Consider the following 22,687-nt stretch of genomic DNA (forward strand, 5'->3'; position numbering starts at 1 on the left):
CATATCTTGGAATTCTTCTTCTGATTCCTCTTCTCCAACAATATTTTTCCCTCTTTCAGCTCTTCTTAACCTCCTGAGAGTTCTTTCGTCTTGTTCATGAAAAGTGGGTGTGGTTCTTCTTGTACCTGACATACAAGCAGAACATAAGAAACACACAAACCAGTGACACTTCAATCTACTACTAGAATGAAGTTTTAGTTAGCTTAAGCAAAAATTCAAACAGTTAGTGGGTTAGTCAAAATTAGAGAAAAATAAAGAAAAAGTGCTTGATCTAGATCACCACCTCACTTAATCATTATCAATCTAATCAATCCCCGGCAACGGCGCCAAAAGCTTGATGTAGCGGAAAACGGTCCGACACAAAACTCACCGACAAGTGCACCGGGTCGCATCAAGTAATAATAACTCACGGGAGTGAGGTCGATCCCACAGGGATTGAAGGATTGAGCAATTTTAGTTTAGTGGTTGATTTAGTCAAGCGAATCAAGATTTGGTTGAGAGATTTGTGATTTGCAGAATTTAAATCGCATGGAAAGTAAAGGGAATGGGGAATTGACATGAAATTTAAGAGAACAGGAATTAAAGCTCTGAATCTTAAAGAACAAGAAATTAAATGGCAGAAACTTAGAACGCAAGAAATGTAAATTGTAGAATCTTAAAGTGCAAGAAATGTAAATGGCTTGAATTGTAAAGGGAATTGGGAATTGGATTTGCAGAAATTAAACAAGGAAAAGTAAAATTCAACAAACAGAGAAATAGAAAATGACTTGGATTGAACCGGATCTTAAAACAGAAATGTAAATGAGATTGAAAAACATTAAACAGAGGATGTAAAATTGGAATTCAGATCTCAGGACCCAAGAGACTAGATAACCAAGTCTAGATCTCAATGCCTTCCTAGATCCAACAAGAACAATTGCAAAGAAAATGTAAATTGCAAAGAAAGTAGATGAAGAAGCAATTAACCGAAACTGAAATTTAATTAAGCAGAGAATTAAACAAGATCCCAAGGTGAGATTGAAACAGAAGTTCTTCAATTCTCCACCCAAGATCCGAACCAAGAAAATTAAAGTGTACTGGGCAAGAACAAGGAAGAAGAGAGATCAATTCTCCTCCCCAATTCTCTTGAATTAAAACAACAATGCTAGAATGTAAAATGAGCTCTCTACTAAGTGCACTAATCAAACCGAAAAGAAAGCTCTTCGAAAACTCCCTACGAAAACTAAAGGAAAGCTCTCTGAAAAACTTAAAGGAAAAACTCCCTGAAAAACTTAAATCCTATGCTATTTATACACTTTCTTCAAATGGTCTTCAAGCCTTCAATTGGGCCTTTGCTCTTGATGGAATTGGATTGATAGAGGCCTTGGTTGATTGCTCTTGGAGTTTGGAGAAGAACCGAATTGAACCGGGTTTGGAATCATGAAAGCTTGAGTAAAAGTTTGAGTAAAAGTTTGAGGCAAACTTTTACTCAAACTTTTCACATCAGCCACCTTCTTTTGCTGATACCAACGTTTGGGCAAAAGTTTGGGGTCAAACTTTTGCTCAAACGTTGGCCTCCCCTTGCACACTCATGGCGCCAACGTTTGCCAAAAAGTTAGAGGCAAATGTTGGCGCAAACTTTTGCTCTCCAGGGTGTGTTGTTCATGCGCCAACGTTTGCCAAAGAGTTTGAGGCAAACGTTGGCGCGAACGTTTGCTCTCCAGGGTGTTGATTTGTGATGCCAAAAGTTTGCCAAAAAGTTTGAGGCAAACTTTTGCTCAAGCTTTCTGCCCAAAAGTTTGCACAAAAGTTTGAGGCAAACTTTTGCTCCAGCTTTTTGCCCAAAAGTTTGAGGCAAACTTTTGCTCCAGCTTTTTGCCCAAAAGTTTGCACAAAAGTTTGAGGCAAACTTTTGGTCCAGCTTTTTGCTCCCTGATTCATTTTCACTTATTCCAAAAGTTTGAGCTAAAGTTTGAGGCGAACTTTTGCTCAAACTTTTTATCCTCTCTTCCTCCTAGCCATTCTTCCTTGCTTCAACCTTTCTCCAAGCTTTCTTCACCTATCATTAATCAACCAAACACATCAAAGCTATGCTCAAAATCATGAGATATTCATTCTTTCATAATATGTGACAATTATAGCATAAAACCTCATGAAATTGCATTAATTCATCTATGGTTGATTAAATCGAAGGAAGCATGAAAATCTACCCAATTGGCTTGCTTATGGCTCAAGAAAGTGCATAATTCAATTGAAAACAAAAGAAAAAGGCTAGTGAAACTAGGCTAAGATGACTTGTCATCATCCCTGAGTCAAGCCTAGTATGGGAAGTACACTCACAATTTGTATCAGTGGAAGAACGTATATCATACCATTGGAAAGAATAGGCACGTAGATAGAATAGAGTATGATGAAGACACTCAAGCAAAGTTGGATTATCTGACCCATAGCATGCCAGCATTAGATCCACAGATCAAGCCATTTGAGTAATGCCAAGAGTTAGTGAACCATCAGAGAGCAAGAACCCAGAAGAACTCAGCACGTATGCGGCATAGATTAGAGGAGGCTAGACTCTCAGGTCTGACAGACTCTATCTGGGATAGGAGGTGCCCTGGCGAAGAACCTCAAGACTACACCAAGAAAAGTAAAAAGAAGGGGGAATCAAGGAAGAGCAAGGAACATGACAATTAGAAGGTGGTGGAGTTTCTTTCATGTTTTCTTTTCAAAATTTAATAAAGAAGATGCATATCTGATACATCAGATGTCTCCAAATGCCTTATATTTTGCAATTTTATATTCTGAGTAGTTTTTTTACAAGTGAATTGCATCATGTTTGTCATCCATCATTAATTTGAATTTTGTTTTGTTCCCTTCTGCAATAAATAAAAGAGAAATGTTTGATTTAGAAAAGCAAATGCCCAATGTTGTAGAAATTAGAATGAAATTCAGTGGTGGTAGTTGTTTGATTTAATGGTTAGCTCAAATAACAAAAGCTGAATAATAACATGTTCTTTGAAGTGTAAATTAGCTTGCTACTATAAGGTCTGTTATCAATGAAATTCCCTTGAGAAGGAAGTAAAACAAAAAGAAAAAGAAAAAGAAAAGCCAAGAATTGGCAAAGAAACAAACAATAAGGCTAGACACCAATAGCTTGGACCCTAGGACATATGCCTGTGGTGTTTTTGTACTAGGATATGCTTGGACAAGTAGGTTCTGAGGAGTATTTTGAAACTTGGCCACTTAGATCAAATGATTTGGGATTGCCAACCAAAAGTCCACTATCAAGAGCAACCTAAGAAGAAATTGTGAGCCATGTGTCTGTGGTGAAGAAATGTTGAGCGAAAATTAAGCCAAGAGGCTGCTGCAACATTTGCCACCAAGCCTTCATAAAGTAATAAGCTTTCTAAGCAAAATAAAGAAGGAAAAACTAGCAAGGGATCAAGCAAAAGTAAGACAGTATAGCAGCAACTCTAGTGAACCTTTAAGGAACCATTTCTTATCTGTCAACAAGTAATAAATGAGCTACAATTGTTTGCATAAAACCCCATGAACCAAGTTCAATTATCTACTAAATAAAGACATGCATACCTCTCTGTTTTATTTCATTTTCTCTTATGTTTAGCGCTTGCTTGGGGACAAGCAAGGTTTAAGTTTGGTGTTGTGATGACAAGTCATCTTATGCTAGCTTTTCAAGCATTTTTTTCACTTGTTTCATTAGGTTTTATGCACTTTCTTGCATTATAAGTAAGTGATTTGGAGTGGAATTGAATGGTTTTGTTGAATCAATCAACCATCCTTTACTTGACACTAAATCATAAGGTTTAAGCTAAAATTAGTTGGTTTTTGAATGATTTATAAACCTTTTGAATTTGGTGATACTTTGATTGGTTGTGTTGATTACTTGTAGGTGAAGAAAAGAAAGAAACAAGGAAAGCATGGCTTAAGGAAGAAGAAAAGCGTGGCGCATCAAGAAACCAAAGAGCAGCGCTCTCTTAGTGAGCACAGCGCTCTCTATTTGAACGCTACTCAAATCCAAGAAAGCAAAGGACAAGGAATGCTGCGCTCTCTCACTAAACCGAGCACCACAAGGATCCAAGGAAACCAGGAAAAAAGCATAGCGCTCGGTTAACTCAGTTATCCTTTTCGGGCTCCTCCTAAAAGAAAAACAAAGTGCAAAACCAAGGAGTGGAGGCCCCAAGTTTCGAACCCAGCACTTGAGGGCAATGGAAGCGCTACTACAAGGCCTGGGCAAAGAAAAATAAGCCAAAATGGCTCAGCAAGGATTTGAACAAGGGAGCTTCATGAAGAGCAAGGAGGAGGTGCTACAAGGAATTGGGCATGAAATGGGAAAGCCAAGGTTCGAACTTGGAGCCCCTTCCATGCGAGCAAAAGGGGCGCTCAGTTAACTTACTTCACTGAGCGCTACCTTGTGCAACAAAGTTGGCCAATTTTGCTTCCCTCAAGGCTCGAACTTGAGGCTTGTCTCAAAACAAAGGGCACTGCACTCTCTCACACAACCGAGCACTATGAGGGTTGCCCAAGGAACTTGTGATGTAATAATTGAGCCAAGGGAGTGCTGCGCTCTCTTTTTCAACCGAGCACTTTACTGGGAGAAGCACCCATGGTCCAAAATTCAATTAAAAATCAAATTAGATCCAATTCTTCACCAATTTGAAAGGCCCACTCTAAATTCTAAAATTCAAAAATAGGAAGTGTATAAATAGAAGTTAGTTTGATTTAAAGAGGACGAGGAGAACTTTTTGACACTTTTACTTTTCATTTTTTTCATTTTTGAGCTCATTTTAGATTTTAGCTTTGGGTTTGGGAATTGGGATTGAGAGTTGAATTCTCTTCCTCTTTGTTCTTACTTCTACATTGTTCACTCTTTGTTCTGAATCTTGGATTGAGAATTGAAGGAATTCGGTTTCGTTCTTGATCTGAGATCTCTCTTTGTTTACTTTCTGCATAATTTCAAGGAATTGTGATTTGGATCTAAGTTTTCTTTACTACTTTCATCTCTATTTCTTCTGCAATTATTCTCTGTTGGATCAAGGAAGGAATTGAGATCTAGACTTGTTTTCTAGTCTCATTCAGCCCCTGAGATCTTCAACTTCTCTTTTAGATTTTACAATTGAGTTGAATTCACTTTCTGTATTGCTTCTTCAAGTAATTTTTCTTTTCTATTTGAGATCTGCTGCATTTCAATTCATTTTTTACTTCTCTTGATTGCTATTTACATTCTCTTTTTAATTTCTGAGATCCTAGCTCCCAAAGCCCTTTACTATTCAAGCAATTTACATTTCTTGCACTCTAAGCTTCAGCTATTTACATTTCTTGCAATCTAAGCTTCTGTCATTTACATTACTTGTACTTTAAGATTCAGCTCCTTTACTTCTTCTACCCTTTAAATTACTGTCAATTCTCCCTCTCCCTTTAAATTTCATGCAATTTAGCTTCTGTTGAATACAAATCACTCAACTCAACACTTGTTTGCTTGACTAAATCAACCACCTAACTAAAATTGCTCAATCCTTGAATCCATGTAGGATCGACCTCGCTCATGTGAGTTATTATTACTTGATGCGACTCGGTACACTTGCCGGTGAGTTTTGTGTTGGATCATTTTCCATACATCAAACACTCCGGTGGGGAGTGAGGGAAATTGCTTTGTATTGGAACAATCACTACAAGAAAAATACCCATTCAGGTACACTTGAAAAGTGTAGTCAAAAATGAAAAAAAGTGATGCCTTAGGCAAAGGCTACGCTTTTTAGGCTTCAGAGACGCTTTTGTAGGGGATGCCTATACCAGTGTTGCCTATTCTCAAAGGCTACGCTTTTCTGTATCAAAGGCTACGCTTCTGGCCTTTGAGAATAGGGTACGCTTTTTAAGTGATGCTGTTTAGGACCAAAGGCTACGCTTTTCAACACTAGTGGTTACCAGAGTTCAAAAGAATAGGCTACACTTTTCAGGACTACTGCATCACTTTATAAACGTAACAAGTAGTATACCTATAGCTACTCTATATAAGTGTAGCCTTTTGTCCCTCATTTTTTTTTAAATTTCTGTTTATATATATATAAACAGTAATTTCTAATAATATTTTTATTTAAATCTAATATTTGAGAATATATATAATTATATATATAATGCTATATTTTTAATTAAATTAGTTAATTATTATAAAATAAAAATAAACAGATACATATATATAATAATACTGTGCATACAATAATCTTTAAATAATAAAAATTATCCTGAAACAAAATATATTTATATAATGAATATATAATATTGAGATGATCGTAATTTTAAGTATTCATACATCTCACACTAGAATAAGTATACTCATATAAATCAAAATATGCATGAAACCGCACACTTAGAGTTTACTACTAATAAACTAATAGAAAAAACCAAAATATTATATCATTCAAATGTATCTTCTAATAAAAGGCATCATCATCAATCATACATCTTTCAATTTCTAACACTAGCTCCATCTTTGCTAATAAACCATCATGATAGCATCTCAATCTTCACTCACATCTTCAGAATTAGCCTGCATAATTATATAGAAAAATAATTATGTTTTGAAAAAGTACAAGAAAAAAAATAATTAGCATATTAAAAACTAAAAATTTTCAAATTATTGGAACATAGAAACTAAAAACTAAAAACTGTATACCCTTTTGCTTAAAACAACAATCACATTCAAGGGGATACTATAAGTTATCATAAGAGACATAAAAAACCGAATCATAACATAACTTCATACTAAATGAGAAGTAAAATCAGAAACTCAAGTGCATTGTGCAAGTGACAGCAATAACATTTTTCTTCCTTTTTGGTTTTAACATTATAAGAAGCTCAAACTTTGTCCTGGAGGCACCAAAACAGGGTATCCAATAGTATATTAACACAACAATGATCTTGGAGCAACACAAAAGCACAACAGAAGCCACAAATATTGGTCCACTCTAATAACAATAATAATAAAATAACATAATGAAAAAACAAAACCAGAGAAACCAAATCACAGCTCCTTAAATTTCAAATCAAATTAAAAAGATTTGGCAGCCTCCTATGTTCTAACAAATACAAATTTTAAACTCAACGGCAGATATTCAGAATCCTAATTAACAATTAACAATATATAAACAAATATTATGGAATAAGAAAGAACTGCTCATACCATATCTATGTTTGGAATATGAGTTGATCCATGAGCGCTATTTGCATCAATTGGAGAGTGTTGGGCATTTTGTAACAAAGCCTCAATTTCTTCCGGCCTCATTCCAGGTTCAGATCGCTGAACTAGTAACTTAATCATGTTTCGCAATCCATGAAGCTCAGCCTCTTGGTGTTGTTGTTTGGCATCTTGGTGCTGCTGTTTGGCGTTCATGTCTCCAAGTTCAGCTTTCAAAGATGTGACTTGCTCTTAGTGCTGTTGCTTGAGTTCAGAAATTTCTGCATGCTTTTTTAAATCACTTCGTGTAACAGATCTTCCATAGCACCTAACCCGACCTGGTAGGTCTTTTCCAAATAAAGACTCAAAAGCTTCCTCATCTGTTTCACCAGCAGCTTGCCGGTTTTGGAAGTCTTCCTGATTAGAAGAAAGATTTAAAATAGAATTAGTTACTATATCCCGAATTTGATTTATAATCATTAATAATTAAATGAACTCTCATACAATTGCATCTTGTGTTTCCTGATCAACTTCCTTCCTTTTCCGACTTGTTCGAGTAGCAATAAACATTTCAAACCTTTTTGGTTCGTCACTTGTTTCCTTTGTCGCACGCTACAAAATAAAGCCTTAAATAAGTAAGACTATAATAACATAACTAAAATTAACTAAACAAATGCCAGCACGAATATTAAATAAGTATACCAGAGCCACTCGTACTCTTCCAAAATTAATTGGCCCCATGCGATGTGGAAACTTTTGGTGTTCTTTGTGTTTCTTATTCTTTTCACTCATTGACTATAATTGAATAAAAAGTTAGCACATAGAAACAGAGAACAATATAATTAAATTTTGCATCAATAAACAAAATTACACCATACAAAATAGCAGTAGATATAATTGCACAAAATAAAATTCCAGAAAATAAAATTGCACAAAACAGAACAGAAAATAGAATTGCAGCAAATCAGAATCACAGCAAAAATAGAATAGCAGTCTAATTACACCCAACTTAATTACCTGCTGCTTCCAAGTCCAAAAAAAAATTTAATTCAGCAAAAATAGAATAGCAGTCTAAAGCTTTATACATTATAGAATTTCTTACAGGACGCAGCATCAATTACAGTGATAAGAGTTACTTCTTTCAGGTCACACCAAAGGAAATATATCCAAAGAAAATTCAATTCAGTTTAGGAACCTAGCAGCAATTGAAACAGTAATAATATATTTGCAATTTAGGGTAGAATATGTGTTTGTACAGCATGAGAGAGGACAGATTCCCACATTATCAATCCAATTTTCATTATTTTTCTTATGTCTTAACAAATAGTAATATATTTGCAATTATAGTACCAACTATTTTACCTGGATTGTAGGATGACTCCAATAATAGATCAATTTTATGAAATGACCTTCTGGTACTTGTGTCGGTCGATTTTTCACCATATCTTCGATAGTATCAAAGGGAACAAAGTGCTTCTGCTTAATCCTTCCCTTGAACCGCTTCCAAGCATCCCGAATTGCTTGGATCACCCACTTTTCTCCACTATCTGGGAGGATAAACTTGGTCTGCATATTAACATTGTTATATGCACCTTCCTATATTTAAAAAAAATTGACATTCAATAATAATAGAAAAGTCTTACGTTAACGTAGTTCCACATAAATTTCTTAGCTTTATGAGTTACAGCATGCCAGCTAGTGTATAAAAGACTAACAAATATTTTATTTCTACCAATTGTGCCAATGAAACTAGTTAAATTAGACACACTTTGATCGGTGGGTCCTACTGGCTGTCCAATATCAAAAATAACTTCTTCCCGCTGTTCCATAGTTTTTGCATAAATCTCTTTGCAAGTTGTTTTTCGCGGGTTTTCTTCTTCTTTGGCTCTCCTAGTTTCATGCATTAGGGAAAAATTAGGGAGTAATTAGTGATGCCAATTGAAAAATTAAGCATTATGATTTGCAAAAGAATATAAAAAATTTGATAGAAATTTCTTACCTTCGTCATCATCAATGTCCTCCATCACATGTGAATAATAATTTTCATCAAGTGGCAAGCTATCTCCCACATCATCACTTAGTTCAGAGCTTAGTCCGTCAATTTCTACAACTATCCCATTTTCTTTTAAGAATTCATCAATAGTTGTAGCCCTTACCCTTGGCTTGCTCTTTTCCTTTCTTGATCCATCTTGCTTCGACATTAAATCTTCAGCTTGTGGGGTAGTGTTTGAGCTAGGCAAAGTAGTGTCATCTTGCCTTTTTTGAGTCCTATCATGTGTGAATTGAATGATCTGCTGCTGCCCTTGGTTGACTGTAGGCTGAGTAGAATTTGCCCAACTCTGCTGTTGGCTTACACTTGTTGGCACGCTATTATTCATACTACGAATTGCATGGAGCTTCCTTTTAAGTTCATCTGCACCCACCTTTATAAGCTTAGAATTATTCAAGCCTTGTGTTGACGGTTCACGTTGCACTTCATGCTTTTTTTTCTCAGCCATAGTCACAGTCAAGTGATGCTTTCTTTTTTTATTTTCTGGCTGTTGCGCAGGAAGGCTCGGCTGTACTTCCAAGGTTTTAGGCTTGAAATCAGTCCTTTTTCTTATTGTATCGAGTGTGCTTTGTAAATGAATAAAATCCAGCTTCTTTGATGTAGAAGTCTTCACTCCTTTGGTTGCACTCAACTCTTTTTGACTTTTGACTACATCCAACCTTGGCATAGTTTCCTCCTTGTCATTAGGTGCTGCACCTTGCATCTCATATTGCTTGCGTTCATTTACAATCTTTTGTCTCTTGGCTTCAAATTGACGAAGCAAATTCTTACTTGATGTTGCTTTAAGATCAATAAATTCTTTATTCCTACACAAACAAATTAGTTAACTCGAGTTAATATAAGCAACAAAGTGATATATCCTATAAGAAACACTAACAACTTCAGAATTTAAAACAAAAGGATGACTTACAAATAAAAAGGTGGAGAAAAATTAGTTATACATATGTACATATTAAGCAATAAATTGCTTAGGCTGACCCATCAGAATCAGAATCTCCAATGAAATCTGCCTCATAGTCTTGGGCAGAAGTCACCTGAGGAACCGTTTCAATAACTGTAGGTCGTAGATCAATCCTTTCCAGAATAAGTTCACCATCATCAGCTGGTATGGCAGGGCTCGTTATATGCTCGTTTTGTTCATTATAGAAGGTTTGACGGGCCTCAGACTCAGATTCGTCACTTGTTTTAAATAAGTCTCTTGGGACAGTTTCTATAACATAATGTTTGTTATGTTCATATGGATCTTGCACATAAAAACATTGATGTGCTTGAGATGCTAGTATGAAGGGTTCATTCTGGTAGCATTTCTTATTGAAGTGAACAAATGTAAGACCATATTTATCTCTCCCAGCATCATACCACTCACACCGAAATAATACTACCTTAAAATGCCCAAAATAGTCTAACTCTACTATCTCAAACAGTCTGCCATAATAAGCTACAGTGTCTTGAATGGGACTTTTATCTTTAGCACTTGCAAAGCTTGAAGTTAAAGCAGTTAATGTGACACCACTATTTTGTGTTTTTCTCCTTGCCTCACGCTCCACAGTGTGAAACCTGTATCCATTAATTATATATCCAAAAAATTTTCTTGCAACAGAGCTTGGACCTCGTGATAATTCTTTTAGCCAAACAGGCACATCTGGATCCCTTGCCCGAGTTTCAAACCACTGCGAGAAGGTTTTACTGTGAACTTTTGCTTTTCTCCATTTCATTCCTCGCTGATTGTTAACCTCATCCTCATGCTCTCTGTAGTTAAAAATAGTTATGTTTGATCGACAAAAATCTAAATGCACTTGATTTAGTGAATAAACATAAGTTGTATTAAGTTACCTAACATAATCTGTGACTTCTTCACAGTTGTGTAATACATACACATGGGCTTGAGCACTTGAAATGTCATCGAGATTAATTGGTTCTCCATTTCCCATGCCTAACGAACGGCCTTTGTTAGAAAACAACTTTGATGGCACAACTTCGTCGTCATTAAGATCATCATCATTCCGAGGTCGCTTATTAAGTCTTGTTCGCACACCTTCATGCAAGTATCTTGAGCAGAAAGTTAAGCACTCTTCAGCCAGATATGCCTCCGCAATAGAACCTTCGGGGCGACTTTTGTTGCGTACATACGACTTTAATGTACACATGTACCTTTCTGGAGGATACATCCAACGAAACTGCACTGGACCACCCAATCTCACCTCATTTGCTAAATGAATTGGAAGATGAACCATTATGTCAAAAAAACTAGGGGGAAAGATCCTCTCAAGGTGGCATAATGTTTCCACAATCTCTAACTCCAGTCGATCTATCTCTTCTAGTGTGATGAACTTTTTGCACAAGCGACGAAAAAAGGACCTTAGTCGAATCAACGGAATGGCCACATGATCCGGAAGGATGCTTTTAATCGGTATTGGTAGTAAATAGTGTAGCAAAAAATGAGCATTGTGGGTCTTATACCCAGAAACTTTTCTTTCTCCTAGATGTACACACCGTGATATATTAGAAGCACTACCATCAGGTAGCTTTGTTGTCTTCAAAACGCCACAAAAAATCGACTTCTCAGCAGCAGTCATAGAAAAGCATGCCTTTGCCAACTTTGTTCTCTTGCCATTATTCACCTCCTTTGGTTGAAGATTTTTCCAGATCCCCAAATCTTTTAAGTCATATCGAGCATTCAAATGGTCCTTTGTCTTGCCTGGGATATCCAAGAGACTTCCAATTACACTATCAAGTATGTTCTTCTCTATGTGCATGACATCTAAGTTGTGACGCAGTGGGTTCTTGTGCCAGTAAGGCAATTCAAAGAAAATTGATCTTTTTTTCCAATTCCATGGGAAACTATTTGATGTAGTTTGCTTCTTTCCAAAAACATTCTCAACATTTTGTAGCATCTCAAAAATTTCCGTTCCTTCAATAACAGGTGGAGGGGGTCTTAATTCCTGTTTCCCATTAAAAGACCTTGTATTGGTTCTCCATGGATGATCCATGGGTAAAAAGACACGATGGTCCATATAAACTGTCTTCCGACTATGTTTTAGTTGTAGATAAGAGGTATTTTTGTTGCAACAAGGGCAAGCCAATTTTCCTTTTGTACTCCACCCAGACAACATAGCATATGCAGGAAAATCATTGATTGTCCACAAAAGAGCTGCCCGCATTTGAAAGGTCTCATTCTTTGATGCATCATAAGTTTCGACCCTTATTTCCCACAACAACTTCAAGTCTTCTATCAACGGTTGTAGATACACATCAATATCTTTACCAGGTGATTGTGGCCCAGGAATAAGCAAAGAAAGCATACAATATTCAGGTTTCATGGACATCCACGGAGGCAAGTTGTATACCATTAACATCACAGGCCACGTGCTCCATGAAATGTTCATGCTACGAAATGGGTTGAACCCATCACTTGACAAGCCTAGTCTAATATTGCGTGATTCTTTTGCAAAGTCTTCATCCATTTCATCAAAGTTCTTCCATGCCAGGCCATCAGCAGGATGCTTTAACGTCCCATCTTTAACGCGCTCCTCATCATGCCACCTCAGACTAGCTGCCGTCCTTGAGCACATAAATAATCTTTGAAGTCTTGGAATTATAGGAAAGTATCTCAGAGTCTTTGCAGGAATAGGACGACCTTTCTTGTGAGGTTGGTTCTCGCTATTATCACTAGAATTTTCGGTATATCGAGAAGTTCCACACACACGACATTGTTTTTCATCCTTTAGTTCTTTCCTATACAGGAGGCAATCATTTGGACAAGCATCGATTTTTTTATAATCTAGACCTAAATCTCTTATCATAGCCTTTGTCTTATGGAAAGATGAAGGTATGTTAATGTCAGGCATTGCCTCTTTCAATAGCTCAAGAAGGGAAGTGAAGGATGCATTGCTCCAACCGTGCAAACACTTTAATAAGTACAGACGGATGGTAAAAGATAATGTAAAAAATTTCTTGCAACCCGGGTATAACTCTTGACTTGCCCCATCTATTAAATTGTAAAACTTTTTAGCCTCCTCATTTTGGCCTACAGTAACACCCTCAGCATGAGGCACATCTCTAAATGCATCATTAAGCAGTCCTTCGATGTCATCGCATGCACCTTCTTCATCATCCGTGTCATCATCAACCACCATTGGGATTGTCCATTCCCCGTGATTAATCCATGTTCTATATCCCTTAACAAATCCATCAGCGACTAAATGGTCAAATACCACATCTCTTCTATACCACTCAATGTTACAACACCTCTTACAAAGACATTGAATTTGTTGTCCTTCTGGTTCTCCCTCAGAGTATGCAAAGTCTAAGAAACTAATAACACCATTGATATACTCTTCACTATACCTCGGTAGATCCATCCAATCCTTCGGCATATCACAAAACCTAACCGATAATTTATAAATTTTTTAGGAGGAAAATTTATAAGGGGTCGCAAAGTGAAGATAACAAGAATAGAGGAGGAAGGGTGTTATGAAATATAAGGGGAATGGGCAATGAAAAGGACTTTCATAGCCTTGTAGTTAGGTTGGGAAATAGTTCCTAATCTTAGAAGTAATTCTCTAAACATTTTACTAGAAACTCATTGAAGTAAAACAAATAAAGGAAAACAAAGAATTTATTGTGCATAAATATTAAGTTAAATTGCAACTTCAAAACTAACAAAACAATCGAGGTGGAGCTACACATGAATTAATAGTATAATCATAAAGTGAAAAGAAAAAGTATATATTGTACCTTGCCATGGCATGATCAATGTTTTGACAAAATCCACTTGGAAGCTTTAACCAAAAACTTCAATCTGTTTGCTACCAAATAAAATTCTAAGATATTAGAGTATAATCATATTTAGTCTTGATTTATTTTTATAAATTCTAAACTGATATATTTAAAATGTAAGGAAAAAAATTAAATAGTAAAAAGTGGTAGAGCAATCTGTTGTTGTTACCATAAATAAAATAAAATAAAATAATATAACAAGCTAATATATATTGCAATTGGTTATTACAGTAGTTGACAAATTAAAATGAGTAAGTAATGAGTGTGTGCGCTCAATTTATTGAGAGAGACAAAGTGACTCAGCTGGGTTGCCACCATTCTATTTTATTTGTTTTTTTATTTTAAATTTTTTAGTATTTATCCGCTCCTCATAACCAAGTATGATTATGCTGCTAAACTTATAAAATAATTCTTTTTTGGGTTAAACATTCCTGACTTTGCCTAAACAAGCAAGGTTTAATTCCAACTCTCACAAAAGATAGTATACTAGTTAATTTTTAAGTATACTTGGCGTTAATTAGTAAATGCATGACTACAAAAATATTATTTATATATTAAAATTAATTATTATTTATTTGTATATATATATATTATTTAATTTTTTTAATATATATTTTTATATTAATAATTAATTTTAATAGTAGATTTTAATGTTTTTTAAATATGGTTGACATGACTAATACGGCAAAATGTTACTATATATATATATATATATATATATATATATATATATATATATATTATTTAATTTTTTTAATATATATTTTTATATTAATAATTAATTTTAATAGTGGATTTTAATGTTTTTTAAACATGGTTGACATGACTAATACGGAAAAATGTTACTAGCTAGTAGATACGGTTAACAACCAATGCGGTTTTGGACTGGTCAGCAAAAGGTGCAGTATTGATGGAACCGTGTAAGTGATATAGTTACAACATGCATATTGTGATGAATTGATTATTACAGTAGTTGACAAATTTCATATATATACAGTTCCAACAAATGAATTTGCTATCTATATATATACATATGTATGAATCTTGAAAGGATAGAATTGAAAGAAAAAGAAACTATAAATTAGTACCAAGTCCATGAGGGAGACAAGGGGCATTATTACAATTGCTATCTATGATAACGATAGAATTTGCTATCTATGATTTGTGAATTCATGAAATAATTATAATTTGCTATCTATGATTTGTGAATTCATGAAATAATTATAATTTAGGAAATAAAGTCAAGTCACAAGGGGCATTATTACAATTGCATCCAAAAATTTCACCACTGCACCTCTGCTATAATTAAACTAAAAACCCTTGATTTTAACTCCTATTTTGCACTGATATGAAATCCCCAAATTCTACACCCTTATTATTATTACCAAAAATCCATCTTCCATCCATTGACTAAAGCCAAAATAAGAGGACCAAAAGCCACCATTTTACACTCATCTCTAAAGTGGTTATTGTTGGTACCACAGAAAAAGAATTCATATTCACCATAATGTTTTAACAGCTTTCACTACCTAATTCCCATATCAATTTAGAGTAACCATTTGTGTATTGGTATCTGTGGAACTAGTTACATGATTCTTTTAATTAGATATTTATGGAGCAATTAGTGTAAACATAATATATCCACCCAGATCCAGGCATCCATATATTTTAAAATTATTCATTATAAGATAAGATATAAGTTGAACAAATATGCATTGTTTTAGCAATTATTAGTGGTATTGTTCTTTTGGATCATAAGAATTATTATAATGTAGATTCAGGTAGGAACTTAGGAACTAAAATTGTAATAACAATGTGAAGTTGTTCTTGTGTTATACTGAAAGATAATGTATATCAACAAGGAATTAAAATAAAAGTTGGCTTATGAACTATACATCACTCACCTGCGTAAATGGAATGAAACCCCAATACCAAATTCACGAGTTCTCCTGCGCCGCAACAATCCCAAATTCACGAGTTCTGCTGCACCGCAACAATAACGGAATGAAACCCTCAAATTATGAGTTCTCCTGCGCTGCAACATTAGCATGCATGTTCATCAATTCATAAATTCACAGTATATCAAAACCCCAAATTGCAACCCTAAAATCGGAACCCTACCCTCTCAGATTTTAGAAACCAAAAGAAGGTGAATACATACCTCCTTGACGATGGTGAGCGAATAAAGACAGGCTTTCAGTCGAGCAAAGAGTCTTCCTGATGTCAACGCCCAGCGAAGAGAACCGGCATTGAAGATGAGTGGCGGCGTGGTGAGTGGTGAGTGGTGAGTGATGAAGGTGAGTGGTGGAGATGGTGACTCCGTGAACGGTGACGCCGTGAGTGGTCTTCTCTGATTTGGGGGCAGGGTGATGATGAAGGGAATCGTCGTAGCTAGATAGGGATCGCGCACGAGTGTTATGTTTTCAGTGGCCAAGTAATTTTTTTTATTTGCCTAATAAGTGTCTATACGCGTGAATGTATCATTTGGTGAAAGGTGAAAAAAATTTACTAAGTGTTAGATATAGATAGTGGACATTTGACTTGAAATATATTAGGCAACACTTTTAAAATGCACCTGAAACATGACAAATAGGCTACATTTTAAAAGTGCTCTCTTTGGTGTAAAAAGTGAACCCATAACTCTTAAGTTAAGGCTACGCTTTATAAGTGATCTTTATAATATCTAAGGCATCACTTTTCAAGTGATGCCACAAATGTGATTCCTATTCTCCTACAAAAAGGAAACATGGAGAAAAGCGTAGCCTATTCCTAGAATAGGCTACGCTTTTCAAATGTAGCTTAAAAAAAGTGTGGCTGAATGGGTGTTTTTCTTGTAGTGAATTGGAGGAAGCTACAATTGTTGAAGAAAAGGAAGAAGTGGTTGAAGACATAGGAGATGCGGAGCCTCCATGGGAACATAGAATTGAAGAAAACCCCTCCAAGATGATTGAACTTTATGCTAAGGAGGAATGTGTACAACCTCCAAGGCATATTCCACAAGAAGAATTGGACGGGATAGAGCAAGAATTTAGCTCCCTTGGTGATGAAGATCAAGCATCAAGTCTTAGTGGTGAAGAATCCTTTGAGCTTGAAGAACCTTCTCCCGGTGAATTTGAAGGCAATGTGGAGGTAAAATTCTCTCACTTCCCCATTTATGATTTGAGTAAGGGAAAAGGCTTAGATAGAATTGATGAACAAAGGATTACATTTAAGAAAACTTGTGATGAGGTGGAAGTCCCTAGAAATAGGAGGATGGGAATTGAATATGCTTTGTCAAGATCCTTGGATGCTTCTTTGCCTAGGTTGCCATCTACACCTTTATTTGAGTGGGTGAAATTTATTTCTATTAGCTTTATTATTCCACTTGAATATGGTTTGCTTGAAATGGATTGCCAGCTTAGGAAACTTTGTGGGATGAAGCGTAAGAGGATGATGTTTCGTGGTTGGCGGTGCAAATCAAGGTTTGTTTTGGTTGATACTTCAAGACTTGAATACAAAGGTTGGAATAGTGCTCACCTAGATGGGTCTAGGAGGATTGTTGGGCATTTCATTGATAATTCACCTTGCTTGCCACCCAGATGGACTAACAATGAGAGTCAACTTTAAGACGGTGTGAAAATAAAATATGGGATCCCGGATTACAAAAAGAGGATCCACTTTGGGAGCCTCAAGCTTGTGAAGAACTCCATCAACACTTGGTGCAACAAATGAGGAATCTTAGGGCACAATGGAGGACCAAGCATTGGTGGATGTTCAAAGATAGCTTCAAGCACAAGCCATCTTAATGAGGAGCTCTCCATAAGTCCAACTTAAGGACAATAAACAAAAGTGCTAGGTGGGAGACACCCCACCATGGTAACTTCTTTCCTTTTTCTCTTTTTGTACATATTAGTAGAATTAGTTTAATTTCATGTTTTGTTTTGTTTGTTGAGTTTATTTGGTAGTTTAGTAGGTTAAATAAGGTTTTAAGGTGTTTTGGTAGCTGTTTGGAGGTTTGGAATGCTTTGATTGGTGCAAAAACATAGAAATTTTTTGAAAAACAGAGCACCATCCACGCGTACGCGCACTGCACGCGTACGCGTGCATTAAGCTTTTCGCGCCTCCACGCGCACATGCCATGTGCGCGTATGTGTGGATTGCAAGATTTCATTCCTCCATACATTGACCCGAGAGTTGTGCCAACGTTATGCGCGCATATTCCCTTCGCACAAAACCACTCACGCGTACGCATACATGACGCGTACGCGCCACTCTCGAAATAAACCATCGACGCGGATGCGCCATGCACGCGTACGCGTCGCGTCCATTGCACCACCATCCGCGCGCGCGCCTTGCACGCGTACGCGTGTATGTCCTTCCTTCACTACACTTCCTTTCTTCTTCTCTTTCCATTCCTTTCCTTTCCCTTTCTTTTTCCCTTCTCCTCTCCTCCTCCAACACTTCAAACACCATCCATACCACTTCTTTTAGTTAGTTAGGTTAGTTAGTTAGTTGCTCAATTTAATTTCATTTAATTTTCTATTTTTCATTATAAGTGTTGGATTATTACTTTTGTTGATATATATTGCTGCCTATTCCTAATTGCATGCTATCTTAGCATAATTGTTTTTGATATTCATTGTTGGACTCTATTGTTGAGGTTATCATTTGCTACTTGGTTTTAAGTTTTTAATGCTTACTGATAAACCCATATTTTATGATATATATTGTGCTCAATTTAAGTGATTTATTCAACCCTTCACCCACTTATTCATGTAAATTCCATGGTTTTACTTTCCCTTCCTTATTATGTGATATATGTGAAAACATGTTTCCTATGCTTTAAAAATAATTATTTTAATTACCCTTTATTACCATTCGATGCCATGATTTGTGTGTTGAGTAGTTTCAGATCTTTTAAGGTAGGAATTGCTTAAAGGATGGAAAGGAAACATACAAAAATGGAAAGAAAGCACAAAATAGAGTTTTTGAAGAAACTGGTAGCAACGCGAATGCATGGACGACGCAACCGCATGCCTAGCGCGAAAAGGCAGTGACGCGAACGCGTGACTGACGCGGATGCGCGCCTTAAGTAGAACACAGATGACGCAGACGCATGACCGAAGCGAACGCGTGATAAGGAAAACTCTAGATGACGCGACCGCGTGACCCACACGGACGCGTGACAGATGCCACGCACCAGAAATGACAAAAAACACTCTCAGCAATTTCTAAATTCCTTTTTGGCCCAGATCCAAGTCCAGAAGGCACAGATTAGAGGTTATAAAGTGGGGGAATGCATCCATTTATTAGGAGGTCTCCAATTATGCACTTTTGATGATTTAGATGTAGTTTTTAGAGAGAGGTTCTCTCCTCTCTCTCTTAGGATTAGAAATTAGGATTTTTCTCGCCTTCATGATTGTCTCTTTTTATCAGGTTCAATGTTCCTTTTTAATTATTTTCTCAAATTAATTTATTAACTTTTCCATGTTACATATAATTCTCTCAATTAATGCTATTTGAGGTATTTCAGTTTATGATTGCTTTCTTTTATTTATGTTACCGTTGCTTCCAATCTGAAGACATTTTTATTCGAGTAAGTTTACTTTTCCCCTTTTGGTCTTGGTTAAGTAATTGGTAACTCATGAGTTATCAAACTCAATGTGATTGATAATTGTTGTCTTTGCTAATTGAATTGAACTTCAATAACTCCAGTCCTTTCTTAGGAGTTGACTAGGACCTGAGGATCAAACTAATTGGTCCACTTGACCTACCTTTGCTTTAGTAAAGGTTAACTAAGTGGGATTAAAACTCAATTCTCATCACCATTGATAAGGATAACTAGGATAGGACTTCCAAATTCTCATACCTTGCCAAGAGTTTATTTTATAGTTATTTATTTATTTTATTTGTCATTTAAATTATTTGTTCCTTACTTTCAAAACCCCAATTTACAAAACTCACAACCAATAATAAGAACACACCTCCCTGCAGTTCCTTGAGAAGACGACCCGAGGTTTAAATACTTCGGTTATCAATTTTAAAGGGGTTTGTTACTTGTGACAACCAAAACATTTGCAAGAAAGGACTTTTGTTGGTTTAGAAGCTATACATGCAACGAGGATTTATCTGCGAATTTCTAGACCATGCAAAAGTTCTCTCTTCACTTACCTTTTGAGAATACCAAGTGATGAGAATTGCCTTCGAGCTTGTAACTCTTCATGAATTGCATGATTTGGCCACCATGTAATTGGAATCCTTTTTCCTCTATTAGGAAACTTCTCGTTGGATGTTATGCATTTACCTTAATGCATTGTATTTCATGATCATATGCATCCATATGCTTTTAGCTTGAATGCTCTCATGCTTCTTTAATGCTTGTTTTACCTTACAAGTTTACTTAAAGCATCTCAAGCATACTAGAATAAGTGAAGTGCATGCTTCTTTTGTGACATCGCTTTTCATGCTAATGTGTGTTCTAAAAGGCACAATTTAGAATTCACACACCTATTTGTCATTAATGTCACACTAATTCACTCACTCAATTCTAGTGATTTACCTCATCCCAACAATGTATGGTGTTATTTTCTATTTTTCATGCGTGATACACCATAAGCAAAAATGGAAGCGGAAGCAAAGAACACGCAGCACCGGTTGATCTACCAACTGAAGGTGGCAATTCAAAAAGTCGCCATACCCCCTTACTCATCTTTGAGTGCACCGAGGATGGTGCAAACTTTTAAGTGTGGGGAGGTCATCCGACCGATCGGTGATTAGGGTGACTAATTTCTAATCCCAATACTTTTGCATTTCATTTTAGGTTTTAGGATTTACTTGTATTTTCTTAATTTTGCATATATATACATAACAAGCTTAGTCAATAGAATAAAATTTTTCAAGATTTCTATCCATAGGGCGCCTCAATTAATTTGAGTGAAAACTTTTCATAGAACTTGCTTGAATTATATATATTATGGAACATGTTTTGAGCTAAGAAGACAAGCAAGTGAGATTTAAGCTTAATGGTGTGGTTACATCTTATAACCACTTATTTTCCTTCTTGTGTGTAATTGTTCTCTTTCTATGATTGTAATCTTTGATTTGTTTGATTCTTTATGTCCATTATTTCGTGTATTCATGCATTTATATGATTGAGGCCATCATTTCATTTAGCTCACTTACCCAAATAGCCTCACTTTCTATCTTCCATTGTTAGCCGAATTTGAGCTTACGATTAACCCACTTGTTCTTAATTTAGCACATTACAAGCCTTAAAGCAAAAAACAATAAATTTTCTTTATTTGGATCTTTGATTAGCTTAGGCTAGTGTGTGTGTATCATTCAAGTGTGGGAACCTTGGGACATTGGGTGAATAAAAGGGTAGTTTTATTTTTTTTATTGCAAATATCGAAAATTGGGTACATGCTCATGTGTAATAAATGTAAAACCATATGCATTGATGCTTTTGTATATATTTTATTGCAAAGCAAAAAGAAAAGAAAAAAATGAGAAAAACAAAAAAGAAAGAAAGAAAGAAAAATAATAATATATCAAAAAAGAAAAGAAAAAAATTAGAAAAAGAAAAGAAAAGTAATAAAAAAGGGACAAAATGCCCCAAGGCAAAATGAAGCTCAATAAAGTCAATGCATATGAGTTATGATCAAGGAAAGAATGCAAGAGTATGTGAAAAAAAGTGAAAAATGGGTAGTTAGGTTAGCTTTGAATTGTATAGGTTGTCATAGGTTAGGTGGGAAGTCTAGGCTTATCAAAGATTCAAATTTTAAGCTCACTCGACCAAATATGCATCCTACCTTAACCCTAGCCCCATTACAACCCATGAAAAAGACCTCATGATATGTGTATGCATACATGAAATATATGTTGATTGTTAGAAGAAAAACAAATCTTAGAAAGCATGAAATAGGGGAGAATTGAGTGAATCAACCCTAAACACTTGAGCAAATAGAGTGCAAACACATCCGGTGAGGGTTCGATTGCCTAATTACATGTTATCACCTTTGATCATCTCTTCTTGCAAATTTGTAAAAATATTTAATAACGCAATTCAATTGTGGATTAGACTTGCTAGTCCTTAGCCCTTGTGCATATGTGTTTCTTGGGAATTGATTTATTTTGGCCAAGCAATTGCATTAGTTAGTTTACATTGAATAAATGTTGATACCCTTTGCTCTCTCTTGGTTTAAGCATGAGGACATGCTTGGTTTAAGTGTGGGGAGGTGGTGCACGAAATTGTGATCATCAATGGCGCCAACAACTTGGTACACACAATTGTAATCTCAACTCTTTATCACAACATCGCACAACTAACCAGCAAGTTTACTGGGTCGTCCAAGTAATAAACCTTACGTGAGTAAGGGTCGATCCCACGGAGATTGTCGGCCTGAAGCAAGCTATGGTCACCTTGTAAATCTCAGTTAGGCAGATTCAATTGGTTATGGTAAATTGATAATTAAAATATAATTAAAATATAAACTAGGATAGAGATACTTATGTAATTCATTGATGAGAATTTCAGATAAGCGTATAGAGATGCTTTCATTCCTCTGAACCTCTGCTTTCCTGCTGTCTTCATCCAATCATTCCTACTCATTTCCATGGCAAGCTGTATGTAGGGCATCACCGTTGTCAATGGCTACATCCCATCTTCTCTGTGAAAATGGTCCAATGCGCTGTCACTGCATGGCTAATCA

General features: G+C 35.9%; 2 protein-coding genes across 2 annotated transcripts; both read right to left on the reverse strand.

Moving 5' to 3' along the window:
- Window positions 1-8,601: 8,601 nt before the first annotated feature.
- Window positions 8,602-16,422, reverse strand: LOC148580248 (uncharacterized). Its single transcript, XM_088486558.1, has 5 exons — window positions 16,159-16,422; window positions 15,902-16,027; window positions 13,956-14,019; window positions 9,168-10,024; window positions 8,602-8,734 (listed from the first exon to the last, which is right to left on the reverse strand). Exons 3-5 carry the CDS (start codon window positions 13,961-13,963, stop codon window positions 8,712-8,714), a joined length of 888 nt encoding a protein of 295 aa, XP_088342684.1. The 5' UTR covers window positions 13,964-14,019; window positions 15,902-16,027; window positions 16,159-16,422; the 3' UTR covers window positions 8,602-8,711.
- Window positions 10,187-13,600, reverse strand: LOC148580249 (uncharacterized). The gene is made up of 2 exons (XM_088501529.1): window positions 11,052-13,600; window positions 10,187-10,967 (listed from the first exon to the last, which is right to left on the reverse strand). Exons 1-2 carry the CDS (start codon window positions 13,592-13,594, stop codon window positions 10,187-10,189), a joined length of 3,324 nt encoding a protein of 1,107 aa, XP_088357655.1. The 5' UTR covers window positions 13,595-13,600.
- Window positions 16,423-22,687: the final 6,265 nt, after the last annotated feature.

This window comes from Arachis ipaensis, chromosome B10, assembly GCF_059453495.1.
Source record: "Arachis ipaensis isolate K30076 ecotype BB chromosome B10, ASM5945349v1, whole genome shotgun sequence".
Classification (NCBI taxonomy): Eukaryota; Viridiplantae; Streptophyta; class Magnoliopsida; order Fabales; family Fabaceae; genus Arachis; species Arachis ipaensis.